This window comes from Microcaecilia unicolor, chromosome 5 (genome assembly GCF_901765095.1).
Source record: "Microcaecilia unicolor chromosome 5, aMicUni1.1, whole genome shotgun sequence".
Classification (NCBI taxonomy): Eukaryota; Metazoa; Chordata; class Amphibia; order Gymnophiona; family Siphonopidae; genus Microcaecilia; species Microcaecilia unicolor.
The window spans coordinates 356,586,234-356,601,797 of NC_044035.1; the positions used below are offsets into that span (position 1 = coordinate 356,586,234).

At 43.6% G+C, this 15,564-nt stretch overlaps 1 protein-coding gene across 1 annotated transcript in view; it reads left to right on the forward strand.

Moving 5' to 3' along the window:
* Window positions 1-15,564, forward strand: part of LOC115471370 (cadherin-15-like) — a 59,229-nt gene that overhangs the window by 15,540 nt on the left and 28,125 nt on the right. The window contains 5 exon segments of the mRNA XM_030205068.1: window positions 2,391-2,507; window positions 2,510-2,550; window positions 3,062-3,190; window positions 8,876-9,034; window positions 9,036-9,062. Coding sequence (XP_030060928.1) covers window positions 2,391-2,507; window positions 2,510-2,550; window positions 3,062-3,190; window positions 8,876-9,034; window positions 9,036-9,062 — 473 coding nt within the window.

The window sequence follows — 15,564 nt, forward strand, 5'->3', positions numbered from 1 at the left end:
CTTAATCATCTAGAGAATATCTTATCCTACATTTCCCGAATTGTAAGAAAGTAACCTACAAACAATCCATACTGCTAACTTTTCATATCAAGGCACTAAAATTTAGAACTCTTTACCTAAAACCATCAATGCACCGATGATTATTTGTTATTCCGAAGTCTATTTATTTATTTATTTATTGCATTTGTATCCCACATTTCCCATCTGTTTGCAGGCTCAATGTGGCTTACATAGTGACCGTGATGATGATCACCAATTCTGGTGTAAGAGATACATTGTGACATTATAGAAGATTTATGAATGATAGACACATCAGGGAATAAGGAGGAAGGGTTGAGGTGTGACCAGATCGAGAATTAGTTTCGTCGTGTTGCAGGATCGAGGCATTTAGGTTGGGTCGTTAGGGTATGCCTTTTTGAATAAATTAGTTTTTAGTGATTTCCGAAAGTTTGATAGGTCGTGGGTTGTTTTCAAGGCTTTTGGTAGTGTGTTCCATAGTTGCATGCTTATAAAGGAAAAGCTGGATGCATACATTGATTTATATTTGAGTCCTTTGCAGCTTGGGTGATGGAGGTTGAGGTATGTGCATGCAGATCTTGTAGTGTTTCTGCTTGTAGGTCAATGAGGTCAGTCATGTACCCCGGGGCCTTGCCATAGATGATTTTATGCACTAGTGTGCAGATTTTGAAGACAATACATTCTTTGATCGGGAGTCAATGTAGTTTTTCGCGTAGAGGTTTGATGCTTTCGTATCTTGTTTTTCCAAAAATAAGTCTGGCTGCAGTGTTTTGAGCGGTTTGGCGTTTCTTATGATTTGTTCTTTTCATCCCGCATAGATTGCATTACAATAGTCTAGGTGGCTTAGAGTCATTGATTGTACCAGGTTGCAGAATGTTGCCCTCGGGAAGAAAGGTTTTATTGGTTTGAGTTTCCACATTGATTGGAACATTTTCTTTGTTGTAGTTTTCGATTGGGTTTCTAGCGTGAGGTTTCGGTCGATGGTAACTCCAAGAATTTTTAGGTTATCAGAAACATGGAGGGTGTAGTCTGGTGTAGTCTGTGTATATGTTGGGTTTGTTCATGTTGTATTGGGATGTGAGGATGAGACAGTGTGTTTTCTCTGCGTTTAGTTTTAGTTGGAATGTATCCGCCCATGAATTCATGATTTGCAGGCTGAGTTTGGTTTCGTTGGTGAGTCTATTGGGTCGTGTTTGAAGGGGATGCATATCATGACATCATCTGCGTTTATGTAGGAGTTATGTCCTTGTTTGGATAGGGATGTGGCTAGTGGGGTCATCATTAGGTTGAATAGGATCGGTGATAGTGGTGATCCTTGGGGTACACCGCAGTCTGTATTCCATGGTGATGATATGTTCGAATTTGATTTAACTTGATAAATTGGTGGTTAGGAAGCCCTTGATCCAGCTGAGTACACTTCCACCAATCCCAAAGTAGTCTAAATGTTTAATAGTATTTTATGGTTAACCATATCGAACGCGCTTTACATGTCGAATTGTAGGAGAAGTAAGCTTTTGCCTGCTGCAATTTCTTGTTTGAATTTTGTTAGGAGGGTAATTAGTACTGTTTCAGTGCTATGATTAGAGCGAAATCCAGATTGTGATTCGTGTAGTATTGAGAATTTGTTTAAGTAGTCGGTAAGTTGTTTGGATACCATGCTTTCCATCAGTTTGACTACCAGTGGGATAGATGCTACCGACCGGTAGTTGGTGATTTCGTTTAATTTTTTCTTTGTATCTTTCAGTATAGGGGTAAGTAGGATGTTACCGTTTTCCTTGGGGAAGAGTCCGTGTTGGAGCAGATAGTTTAGGTGAGATGGGAGATCTAATATGAAGTGTTGAGGGGCGGATTTTATTATGTAAAATTATTAGGTAAAATTTATTGAAAATTCACTTCTGCAGTCTAGCCTTTAAGAAAATAAGCTTCTTTTCAAAAAACTCATGGCATTAATTTTTACCTCATTCCACTCTACTACCTGTCTATCCCAGATAATCCTAGCCCTTCCCTTTTTCCTCCATATTTCAGTTATCTAGCTTGAATCACTAAGTATTTCATTACATCTGCTCCTAACTCAAGTTTTACTGGTCTAACATAATATGATGTATTTTACTTTCTGTTAATATATTTTGAACATGTTCATTCTTTTCTGATTGCTATGTAAACCACATTGAACCTGAGTTCTACTCAGGCTAATGCGGGATAGAAATGTCATAAATAAATAATTTGCCTCTATGTAGATGTTGGGCAGGGTCAGTGCAAGAGCACCGGGAGGCTCTGGCAGGGGTTCTAATACTCCTGCCCCAGGAACGTTGGGTTCTTTCCACCCTCACCCCACAGTTGGTCACAGTGTTTCTCTTTCCTTTTGGCCCCAGGCACTTCGGTGATGAAGGTGGAGGCCACCGATGCCGATGAGCCTGAGTCTGACAATGCGGCACTGAAGTACTCCATTGTAACACAGGGAACACCCCAGCTCTTCAGCATCAATAGTGACAGGGGGAGATTCGGTTGGTGGAAGTAGGCCTGGATCGAGAGGTAACAGAAAATGGAGTCAAAGACTTCTAGCGTACGTGAGGACAACTGAAAAACCTTAAAAGGTAGATTGTGGGAGGAAAGAAGGTTGGGGATAGAGAGAGGAGAAGTTGGAATTGGTGAAAGACGAGAAAGAAATCCAGAGTACAGAGAGTGATTGTCTTCATTTCCTACTGATATGATGTAATTAAGAAATTTTAGAAAGCGGCTGACAGTAAATTATTCTAACTTTTAGCTTAAAATGATGTTTCCACAATGGGAACACCCTTCCATTTTTTTTCCTTTACTGTTGGACACACTGTTCAATAACCGAAGTTTGCTGTAAATTAGGAGGTAATCCCCCATTAATTTATAAAACGCTACAGGAAGAGGTAAACATGTGTGTGGCCTTAGCATCACAACGAGACATGTGGTCAGACAGAAAGTGGAAAGGGGGTTAATGACCTTATGCAGACATGAGATAGAACCGACATGTAAAATTCAACCCCTTCAATTATGTGCCATCTCTCTCCAGACAATCAGCACATACAACGTCACGATCCAAGTGGCCGACATGGCTGGTGATGGCCTCACAAACAATGCTATGGCAATAATATACGTTGACGACATCAATGACAATCCACCGGAGTTCACTAAAGATGAGGTAATGAATAAGCACTGCTTCAGCCCATCCCTTTCCTGCCTCTTTTGCTGCTCCCCATCCCTTACCTTCCATGTCGCTCTCTCTTCTGTATCATGATACAAAAGTGGGGAGGGGGAGGGGAAGCACTGTGGCAATGGTTGTAGCCAAATACAAGTGCAACCACAGTGCTATGTATTAAAGTTCTCCTGGCAGGTGATCTGAATGTAACTCACTTACCAATTACCACCAAAAAGGCATGAAAGAAAACCAAGTCAGAATGGAGCCCAGAGTTCCAACTATCAAAAGAATGAGGATCATAAGTGCCCCGCATAAGAGGCTTGGGGAGGCTAAGTGCAACGCTCCACAAGAGGACCCCCCCCACCCCCGATTCTCAGTCCATACACTGTCCTGCTGCCAGCAGCTCTTCCTCTCTCCCTCCCACTCCCCACGGCACACTGGTGCTCCTAGCTACCTTGATCTCTTCGGGTGAAGGGCACTGCCGCGATTGAAAGGAGCTACCTCAAGGCCTACTACTACTACTACTATTTAGCATTTCTATAGCGCTACAAGGCGTACGCAGCACTGCACAAACATAGAAGAAAGACAGTCCCTGCTCAAAGAGCTTACAATCTAATAGACAAAAAATAAAGTAAGCAAATCAAATCAATTAATGTGCACAGGAAGGAGGAGAGGAGGGTAGGTGGAGGCGAGTGGTTACAAGTGGTTACGAGTCAAAAGCAATATTAAAGAGGTGGTCTTTCAGTCTAGATTTAAAGGTGGCCAAGGATGGGGCAAGACGTAGGGGCTCAGGAAGTTTATTCCAGGCGTAGGGTGCAGCGAGACAGAAGGCGCGAAGTCTGGAGTTGGCAGTAGTGGAGAAGGGAACAGATAAGAAGGATTTATCCATGGAGCGGAGTGCACGGGAAGGGGTGTAGGGAAGGACGAGTGTGGAGAGATACTGGGGAGCAGCAGAGTGAATACATTTATAGGTTAGTAGAAGAAGTTTGAACAGGATGTGAAAACGGATAGGGAGCCAGTGAAGCGACTTGAGGAGAGGGGTAGTATGAGTAAAGCGACCCTGGCGGAAGACGAGACGGGCAGCAGAGGCCTCAGTCTTCCCTGTGACACGTCCTGCCTTCTCTGATGCAACTTCCTGTTCCATGTGCACAGGACGCATCACAGGGAAGACCAAGACTCGAAGGCAGCTCCTTTCAATTGCAGAAGTGCCTCTACCTGCAGCGGTCTAGGTAGTTAGCAGCACCAGTGAGCCACGTGGGGAGGGGGGAAGAAACAATGGATCTGTGGGCCAGAGGGAGGGAGAGAAAGGTGCTGCTCTACCTTTCTACCCTGATATCTCACCTTGCATCCAAACCAAAGTTTCAGCGTGCTTGTCTGACATTGCTGCCTGGATGTCTCAACGCCACCTGAAATTAAATATGACCAAAACCGAGCTTCTCATTTTCCCCCCCAAACCCACCTCCCCGCTCCCCCGTTTTCTATTTCTGTTGATGGCTCTCTCATTCTCCCTGTCTCCTCAGCTCGAAACCTTGGGGTCATCTTTGACTCTTCTCTTCCTTCTCTGCTCATATCCAGCAGACCGCCAAGACCTGTCGTTTCTTTCTTTACAACATCCGTAAAATCCACCCCTTTTTTTCCGAGCACTCTACCAAAACCCTCATCCACACCCTTGTCACCTCTCGTTTAGACTACTGCAATCTGCTTCTTGCTGGCCTCCCACTTAGTCACCTCTCCCCTCTCCAGTCGGTTCAAAACTCTGCTGCCCGTCTCATCTTCCGCCAGGGTCGCTTTACTCATACTACCCCTCTCCTCAAGACCCTTCACTGGCTCCCTATCCGTTTTCGCATCCTGTTCAAACTTCGTCTACTAACCTATAAATGTACTCATTCTGCTGCTCCCCAATATCTCTCCACACTCGTCCTTCCCTACACCCCTTCCCGTGCACTCCGCTCCATGGATAAATCCTTCTTATCTGTTCCCTTCTCCACTACTGCCAACTCCAGACTTCGCGCTTTCTGTCTCGCTGCACCCTACGCCTGGAATAAACTTCCTGAGCCCTACGTCTTGCCCCATCCTTGGCCACCTTTAAATCTAGACTGAAAGCCCACCTCTTTAACATTGCTTTTGACTCGTAACCACTTGTAACCACTCGCCTCCACCTACCCTCCTCTCTTCCTTCCCGTTCACATTAATTGATTTGATTTGCTTACTTTATTTATTTTTTGTCTATTAGATTGTAAGCTCTTTGAGCAGGGACTGTCTTTCTTCTATGTTTGTGCAGCGCTGCGTATGCCTTGTAGCGCTATAGAAATGCTAAATAGTAGTAGTAGTAGTAATAAGAAGAGATGCTGGATAGAAAGGGGGGAGGGAGAGGGATAGATGCTGGACCAGCTGGGGGGGAAGGGAGGAGAGAGAGAGACTAGGGGGTGGGGAACAAATAGGGAAAGATGCTAGATGGAAGAGAGGGGGAAACACACTGAACTATGAGGGTGTGTGTGTGTGATAAGAGAAAGGGGAGAGATAGGCAGACAGAGAAGAGATGGGGCATGGAGGGAGAAGGGATAGGGACTCAGAGAAGCAATGTTGAACACGGGGGGGGGGGAGTAGGGATAGGGACATAGGGGGAGAAATGCAGGACAGGGCAAGAGATACACAGAGGCAGATATGCACATTAACTATACAAGTCCATTTCAAGGCAAGAACTTCTTACTGAAAGGGCTTGAGATGATATTTAGTACCTCACACATAACCTGCTGCAAGAATTACACTTCTTCATCAACTGTTTGCAACTCTTTGGCTACTAGACATGACTGTGTCAGACAACGGGTCTCATGTCCTTCCCCTTCAGACTATCAACGGGTCCTCCAGCTCTCTCCTTCAGACTATCAGTGGAATGCTTTTTTATAATTCACCTATATTTCCTAGTAATTTTTATTTTATTTATTTATTTATTTATTTATTTGTAGCATTTGTATCCCACATTTTCCCAACAATTTGCAGGCTCAATGTGGCTTACATTTGCCGTAATGGCGGTTGCCATTTCCGGGTAACAGAATTACAAATGGTAATGTGTTAAGTTGCATACATACATGGTAACATACATGAAACATACGTGAACAGATCATGGTATAGATATATATATATATCATGTGCATATATGTGTTAAGAAAGAATAAATTATGGTAATGCCATCCTCTGCTCATTCTATTCTGACCTAAGGAAGGCTTAACTCTTGAAAGCCTAATGAATAAATGTATTAAGTTATCCAATGAAAAAGAATCAGCTCATTCTTTTTTGCTTTTATTTGTTAAATTTGCAAGAAAGGCTTTATGAATTCCTGGCTCTACTCTTGGTTACCCCCAGATGCTGACCTGACTGCATGCATACTCTGTTCTCACGCCCCAGGAGACTAAACCATCTCACCTGTAACACCCCTGACCTGGTCGCTCCTGATTTGGAGTCCGACCCTGTTGGAGCCTCCCAAGGGCAGTCTCTGTCGGTCCCTTACTTGCTTGGTCTCGGTGCCATCCACCTGGGGATCACCCTCTTCTCCCCCAGGAAACCCCAAAAAAATGCTAACTCAAAACAAACTGTAGGAATAAGACTGACTGTTAGCTTGGTAGGCTTCATACATGCTTATATTCTGTGAAGTCAATGAACACACTGAAGTCACAGCTCATGCAAACTCAACCAGTTTATTCCTCGGCTCTGCAACAGCAGATCATCAGTGGCGTAGCAAAGGCGGGGCGGTGGGGGCAGTCCGCCCTGGGTGCACGCTGCTGGAGGGTGCAGAGAGCAGCCGCACGCCTGTTGGCTCTGCTGGTTCCCTGCTCCTCTGCCCCAGAAACAGGTTACTTCCTGTTCCGGGGCAGAGGGAGCAGGGAGCCACTGGAGCCAACAGGTGCGCAGCTGCTCTCTGCATCCTCCAACAGCCAAGAATGCACCCGGGGAGGGGGGCTTGATACGCCGGGGAGGGGTGTCATTGCACTGGTGGGGGCTTGATGCACTAGGGAGGTGGGGTGTCATTGCGCCGGGGGGGGGTGTCGTGCTGCATCCTGGGGAAACGGGCGCTGCTGGCACTCGGGGGGGGGGGGGGGGGTTGCACAGCGGCGATCCGCCCCAGGTGGCAGCCAACTTTGCTACGCCACTGAGGAACATCAATCCATTTCAACTCTCCAACATTGAATGGAAAGCTTTTAAAACTCTGAGTCCCATAGGGGAACTCCTGTTTTCTCCTCCCTTGGATATATTTACAGGTACTTTTCAGCAGGATTATGTACACTTTTTACAGGACTCCTGTCCATGCCTAGCCCAGAGAATAGTGTCCCAAAGGCTGAGCTCCTCTCACAGGTCCAGATCCCCTGTGGTCTGACCTCCCTCCAAGGTGAGCCCTTTGCTTTGGATCCACCCTGGTCTTGGGATGAGCATGGCCTGGCTGGGTCTCTCCTCTGCCTACCCATAGCTCTCCTCATTCACAGTTGTTGCTTTGCTGAGCCACACCACACCTTATTTATTCATTCATTCATTAGATTTTGCTCACACCTTTTTCAGTAGTAGCTCAAGGTGAGTTACAGTCAGGTACTCTGGGTAGTTCTCACAATCTAAGTTTGTACCTGAGGCAATGGAGGAGGGTTAAGTGACTTGCCCCAAGATCACAAGGAGCAGCAGTGGGATTTGAACTGGCCACCTCTGAATTGGAAGACCAGTGCTCTAACCAATAGGCCACTCCTCCACTTTACAGCCTCCTTTACAGCCATGGTTTCCTTCTCCTATTTGCGATTCCCCTTTCCTCCTCCAGGTCAGTGGCAGGGGACCATCAGGCAACCAAAGACCCCTAAAGGGCATAACCTTAGCTTTATCTCCTTCCAAACTCCTCCCCATGTCACCCTGTGCATTTATTTCATGGGCTGGGCTTCCTGCTACCCAGTGACCCCCCACCCCCCCCCCCCCCAGTCACTCCCCCCAGTGATTCTGTCCAGGGAACTTACTCTTCTAGTAAACCCCCCAACCTAACACACCATGTTAGCAAAAGAATTCCCAGTAAGGGTCTCACTTTGACATCACTGAAGCCAGCCTCAAGGGTAGGTGCCGTCTTCAAGCCATCAATCTCCCCAGTTCATGGGTGTGTCCTGGTAAGTACTTATGGGATCCCAAACTCAATATGTAGCAAGAGCACAGTTTGCAAATCTTCAGGGATTAATGACACTACAGCTTTTCATGTTCTTCACTTGTAATTTTATACCCATGATGTGAGAATTTTATTTCTCTGATTAATTATCTGTTTTCCCTGCCTTGAGGTCTCTATAACTATTGTACTGGTGTTGATATAACCTTTTCTGTATCAACATCCCTTGAAATAGCATTCAGAAGCCTTTCAAGCAAATGTTGTCATAGGATTAAGTTTTCTAAGACCTTCTGATGATCCATCTTTTGATACCTCAAATACTTTGCAAACCTTTTACTATCCCTATCTCCTTTCTTGATCAGGTCTCCTATATATCAGAATAAAAGGTTGCATCATGCAAACCACACATACCCCCAGGGCTTATCGTGCTGAATACAGTTTATAATGCAGCAACACAGCTGCTCAACCTGGTGAAGTCACTGTATCTATTCAGTTGTCCCCGTTCTGGAGCAGCGTTGGTGAAGCAGAAAGGTGATAATCGTTTCTCTCTTTTTTGCCTGCAGTATTCTATGGAGGTGATGGAACACACCGTAGATGTCGACATTGGCAGGGTGAGCGTGCAGGATAAGGGACCTGGTCGGTTCCTCCAATGGTTGGCCAAATACTCGATCATCAACCAGGATCCGCAGAGAGCCTTCTCCATCCGCACCGACCTTGAGAGCCAACGATGGTGTCCTGTCTGTGATAAAGGTCAGGAGGGTTCTGATCATTCTGGGGATTTTGAGAGGGGTTCTTATGGAGAGTGTAGGTATGGAGCAGGAGGGACTATAGAGTTGAACCTTCAAATTCTATGCTAGACACGCTCTCTTTGTTTTGTTGTTCCTGTTTTACCACTGTTGTGTGCTTCCACGCTGAGTGCGTACACCATAAATGTTCAGGAAAAAATCTGATGACTCTGCCATATTCTACAACCTCTTTTCGGTGACAAGGATGGGCTTCTGCTACTGTTAATGTGAGGGGCAGCAGGAGTGCACGTTGACACCACAATCAAAAGCAGGGCTATGCTTAGAATGTTGGATTATTGTAGTAAATAATTAGCAGATTTTAGTACACACAGCTTCAGCTTTAGAAATGTTAATTTCTTTCTTCATCTCTCTCTCATTCACCCCGAATATTCACTGCTGAGTCACTTTAAAGTTGAAGTAACAAAACATCTGTTTACCTCACAGTTTGTAGTTAGATTATAATCAGACAGGCTTTATATACATATTACTATACATTTGTATTATCAGCTCCTTCCATGTGCTTAGATGGTAATAGATGCTCACACCCACCATAGATCCTCTCAGTTAGGAGAGGAATCATGAGCTCCATGTGCTCCATGTGCTGCATGTGCTGCATCTGCTGTGTCTAACCCCCACAGGAAGTTGCATAGCTGTGTGACCTCTCTAAGTATTCACATCAGAGGTCACAGAGTAATCACAGAGAAATATAGGGTGACAGGCAATGCATGCAAATACAATTACATTCCAACAAACCCCTTCTCATGCATAACTGCATGCAGATAGTTATTCATACAAAGTCAAACTTATACGCAGATCCTCAAAATGTTCTCTGGGTAACGGTTTGGTCATGATGTCAGCTGGTCTCTCACTGGTGTGACAATAGTGTAGACTGATGACCCCTTCTTTCGCCAACTCTCGCACGTTGTGGTATTTCGTTGCGATGTGCTTGGTGCGTGACTGAACCTTGTCATTCTGTGACAGTCGGATGCAGCTCTGATTATCTTCCCATTATCTGGATTGGTCTCTTTTCAGCTATTCCAAAATCCAGCAAAAGTTTTTCAATCCACATCAGTTCTCTGCACGCTTCCGATACGGCCACATATTCAGCTTCTGTAGAAGACAAACTCACAATACTTTGTTTATGACTGGCCCATGAAATGTGTACATTTCCATACATAAACACATATCCACTTGTGGATTTATAATCAGAATGATCCCCTGCCCAATCTGAATCACAGTAACATATTAGTTTTGGATTACTATTGGCTGAAATCTTTAATTTACAATCAATGGTACCCTTTAAATACCTTACCATCCTTTTAACTGCAGTCCAATCTGATTTGGTAGGTGAGCTGACCCTTCTGCTCAAAATTCCTACTGCATTTGCTATATCAGCCCTGTATGTGGTAGCTAGATATAAAAGCTTACCTATGGCTGATCTATATTGGATGTTATCTGGTAAAGGTTCTCTTACTGTTTCATCCTTCAGAAAATCAGTGATCATGGGAGTGCTTACAACTTGGGCATCTTGCATACCTAAACTTTCAATAAGCTCATTTATTTTCTGCTTCTGGCTTAGAAGATAAGAACCATCATTTTGTTTCTCAATTTCTATACCAAGATAGTATGACACATTACCCAGTTCTTTTATCTCAACATTGAGGTTTAAACACTTTACAATGTCCTTGTACTCTTGCTCACTTTTGCTTGCAATGAGCAGATCATCAACAAAAGCTAAAATGTATGCATATTGTCCATTTGTGCACCTAGTGTACAAGCATTTATCTGCTTCACCTTGTTTAAATCCTAAATTTGTCAATATTTCATGCAATTTATCATTCCAACATTTTGCACTTTGCTTTAATCCATAAAGACCTTTGTTTAATTTACACACTAGCTGTCTTTGTTTTGTATTTATGAAACCTGTTGGTTGTTCCATGTACAAGTCTTCAGTTATTTCTCCATGAAGAAACGCTGTTTTCACATCAATGTGGTTGACTTGCATGCCTTTGAGACTGCAATGCTCAGAAGTTCTGATTGTCGTGTGTTTCACTACAGGTGCAAACACTTCATCAAAATCTTCTCCATATTTTTGAAGATATCCCTTTGCCACTAATCTGGCTTTATACCTTTCCACTTTTCCTTGTGCATTCCTTTTAACTTGAATACCCATTTGCATCCTATAGCTTTCTTGCCAGGAGGTAATTTTGTAAGAATCCAAGTATTATTTTTATCCAATGCATCAATTTCTTCTTGTGCAGCTTTATGCCATTCAGCAGCTTCTTCTGCTGGCATTTTCTCAATCTCATCCCATGTTAAGGGCTCTTGAGCTTCTGCTGACTTTGTTAAGTAAGACAGTCTTGGGGGTGGAACACCTTTGTTTTCCCTGGATGAGCGTCTGACAACAGGTTGGTCTGACCTTTCCGCATCCTCTAAATCTGAGAGTCCTTCTCCAATTGATTCCCCTTCTCCAACTGTACTGTCTTCTTCAATGATCCTTTCTGTGTCTGCTTCCTCTGTCTGTTCCTCGTTAGATACAGGTGAGTTGCTTTCAGACATCTGCCTTGGTATGGCATTTATATACACTGGCATGTCTATTATGGTTCTAGTTTCATATTCTGGATGATAAGGCTCATCTGGATAATCCAGCCTTTATCAACCCTTTTGTTTTCATCAAAATATGTAACATGTCTTATGCCAACAATGCCAGTTTTCAGATTCAAAATTCTATATCCTTTGTGTCCTGGAGCATAGCCAACTAAAATGCCCTTTCTGTTGTGGAATCCAGCTTATGCCTTCTTTGCTTTGGTACATGAGCATATGCTTGTACTTCCAAATGTTCTTATGTGTGACAGGTTTGGCTTCCTACCATGCCATGTCTCATGTGGTGTGCGCTCAGCGCCTTTAGTTGGCATTCTGTTTTGTAGGTACACTGCTGTGAGAATGGCTTCCCCCCATAGTCTTTTAGGGAGATTGCTATCTGACAGCATACATCTGGTCATTTCCACAGTGACCTAAATTTTCTCTCTGCAACAGAATTTTGCTCTGGTGTATAAGCTACTGTTGTGATATGTTGAATGCCTTCTTGTTCTAGAAATGTGCGCATGCTTTGTGAAGTGAACTCACCACCATTGTCGGTCTGAAGAACCTTTGGTTTTCTTTCAATTATTGCTCACCATGGCTACGTATTTCTTCAGCATGTCTGTGACTTGACTTTTCTCTTTCAGCAAATAGGCCACACAATATCTAGAGAAATCATCCAAGAATATTAGCACAAATCTGTTATTTCCCAATGATGGGATATTAAACGGTCCACATAAGTCACTGTGTATTAAGTCCAGCACTTTATTACTCCTATTTCCTGTGTATGCAGGAAATGAGGGTCTCACACCTTTTTGAGTAACACAGTCTATGCATTTCTCCATTTTACCAGCATTCTTCCTTACTTGCGCCATATGTGAGGCTTCACCTGAAATGCTCAGTTTATAAACATCATTATGCATAAAAGCTTCAGCATACACTTCATCATTTTTAGAGATTGTGCACTTACTATTTTCAAATGAATCACAATCCCTTCTTATCTAATGTAGATACACTAAGCATATTGCAAACTGCTTGGGGAATACAAGACATCACTTACAGGAATTTCTTTAACTTCATTAGACACTTTGCATTTTAAGAATCCAATACCTTTTGCTTGGATCTTAGCAGTCCCTGCGTTTGCAGTTTTAAGAATACCTTCCTCTGGACACATTTCCTGAAAGAAATTCTTACAATTGGTTAAATGGCATGTGCTCCCCGAATCCAAAATCCAAGTACTTTCATTTGAATTATTATTTACCATAGTCAAGATTTTTCTGCCATTAGAAAGCCCTTGTGTTTATCTTTGTCCTTCATACATTTCCTGGTTTGAAAATTCTCTAGTTCCATTGGCTTAGGTGAGCTAGAGGGAGTGTTTTGTGTTTCCTTACACCATTTAGATACATGTCCCTCCTTTCCACATGAGTAGCAAATCAGCTTGCCCTTGGGTGGAGTTTTCCCATAGCTCCGCCTTCCTCTGTTCTTTGCCAAGAAATTTGTTTCATTTCTCTCTGACTTGCTTTGAGAACACATCTCCTCAGAATCATTTATTATGCATTCCTGCCTTAGTTTTGATGTTGTCTGTTCAAAAGATTGCCCTTCAATGGCCTCATTTACAGACCTAAAAACATCAAACTTCTTTGATAGTGAGGTAAAAAGAATGCTTTTTTCAATGCATCACACATGGGAATTCCAGAAAGTTCTAACTTTTGAAATGAAGACATAAGATGCATAATGTGATCATTACATTTACTTTTATCCCTTAATTTGGTTTCATTCAACTCTGCCAACCAATTGGTTGCTGCTTTGCATATGTAGTTGCATACATAGTTCTCAGCTTACATAAAATGTCCTTTGGTGTATCTTTTCCCTCCACTAATATGGCTTGTTTCTCTGAGAGAGCTTCCAAAGCATGCACTTCACATAATAGTTTGCATTGTCCCATTCAGCCATATTTTCAGCTGTTCTGTCTTGGTCTAAGCATATATCTAATCTTTTTGCTCGAAGGAGACATATGAATCTTAGTTCCCACTGCTGATAATTAAACTCATTTAATTTAGGCACCTTGAGAGAATAGAACAATGGTGAATTTCTTCCCTCAGCCATTTTCTTAGCCTTCTGTCTGCTGTGTGGGGGGAGAGAGAGACAGACTGAATCTTTCCTTTAAAACTTAAGAGAAAATGTGGCCTTTTTTCTGCCTGGTAATATTTCTCTTCTTTTTCAATTCCTGGCCCTGGGCCCATAACCCTTTTGTTGGATTATTTGTAGTAAATAATTAGCAGATTTTAGTACACACAGCTTCAGCTTTAGAAATGTTAATTTCTTTCTTCATCTCTCTCTCATTCACCCCTGAATAATTCACTGCTGAGTCACTTTAAAGTTGAAGTAACAAAACATCTGTTTACTCACAGTTTTGTAGTTAGATTATAATCAGACAGGCTTATATATACATATTACTATACATTTGTATTATCAGCTCCTTCCATGTGCTTAGATGGTAATGGATGCTCACACCACCATAGATCCTCTCAGGTTAGGAGAGATCATGAGCTCCATGTGCTCCATGTGCTGCATGTGCTGCATCTGCTGTGTCTAACCCCCACAGGAAGTTGCATAGCTGTGTGACCTCTCTAAGTAATTCACATCAGAGGTCACAGAGTAATCACAGAGAAATAATAGGTGACAGGCAATGCATGCAAAATACAATTACATTCCAACATAGAAATCAAGCCAATAGCTCCAGCTGCACAAGTTTGATGTGAGGCAGCCCAGTGCCTGGGACTCTTGTGCATTCTCCTGGGAAGAGCATGACTGAAATTCTAGTGGGCTGTTCTCATGACTGAGTGTGGGGGAAAACATGCAGCAGGTGATCATACATTCACTGGTCTCCCAAGCCTTGCCAAACGCTAAGAGAAATGAGGACATTAGGGCATTTCTAAGGCCCATTTCTTTCCTTCTGCATCCATCATTATTCAAAGGTTTCGTTCCACAAGCTGAGGACCAGCTCAAGAGGTTGTGGGGCCCAGAATCTTCTTTTACTTTGGTGCCCCACCTTGGGGGGGGCACAAATTCCCCACTCCCAGCCTGCTCCCCTCCCCACCCGCCAATTCACATTAGTTCCATTCCAGCCAGCTTACCTGCCAGTATCACTCCTAATCTGTCCTTTGCTCTTGCCGCTGTGCTGTCCTTCCCTATCTGCTGCCTGTTCTCACAAACCAGCAACAGTGCAGGACATAGTAGTGAGAAAATGTGAAGTGTGAGCTGATGAGGCTGGCTTTTGGTGCCCCTGAGCCAATGCCTCACCTGGGTCATGCCCTACCAGCCTTGCACAAGCAGAATCAGGCTCTGGTGAGAGCACTGCCACTCATATGGAAGATTGCGAACTTGACGAATATTTACACAATGTGCTTCTGGACTATCTAGTCCGTTGGCTTCAAAATGACACGTTCACCTCCATCTCCTTGCTAACCCTGAACCTTCCAACAGCACACAAAACAGCTTTGGCAGATGAAACAACACAGCAGCATTTCCCAGTTCAATTTTCTTTGATATAATGGAAATAAAAATATAGATATCTAAGCAGTTTACAATATAAATTAGATAAGAGGAATGGATGCGCCTGACATGGAAGACGCTTTCTGTTTTCTTCCATGATGCCGAAGAGAAGGGGCAGGTCTGCTGATGTTGCCTCTCAACGTCCAAGTACCCCTTCCATTGCGGGTTTGATTGACTCTTTTCTGCAGAGAGCTGGGATTCCTGTTGGGTCGGTGAGCAGCATGGGGCACATGGAAGCCTCGGAACGCTCCACTTAGCCCCGACACGAGCCCCTCCCCCTCAACCGCAAAGCAACAGCTCCCCGTTGTTGGCATTGGCCCTGAGTTTGGGAA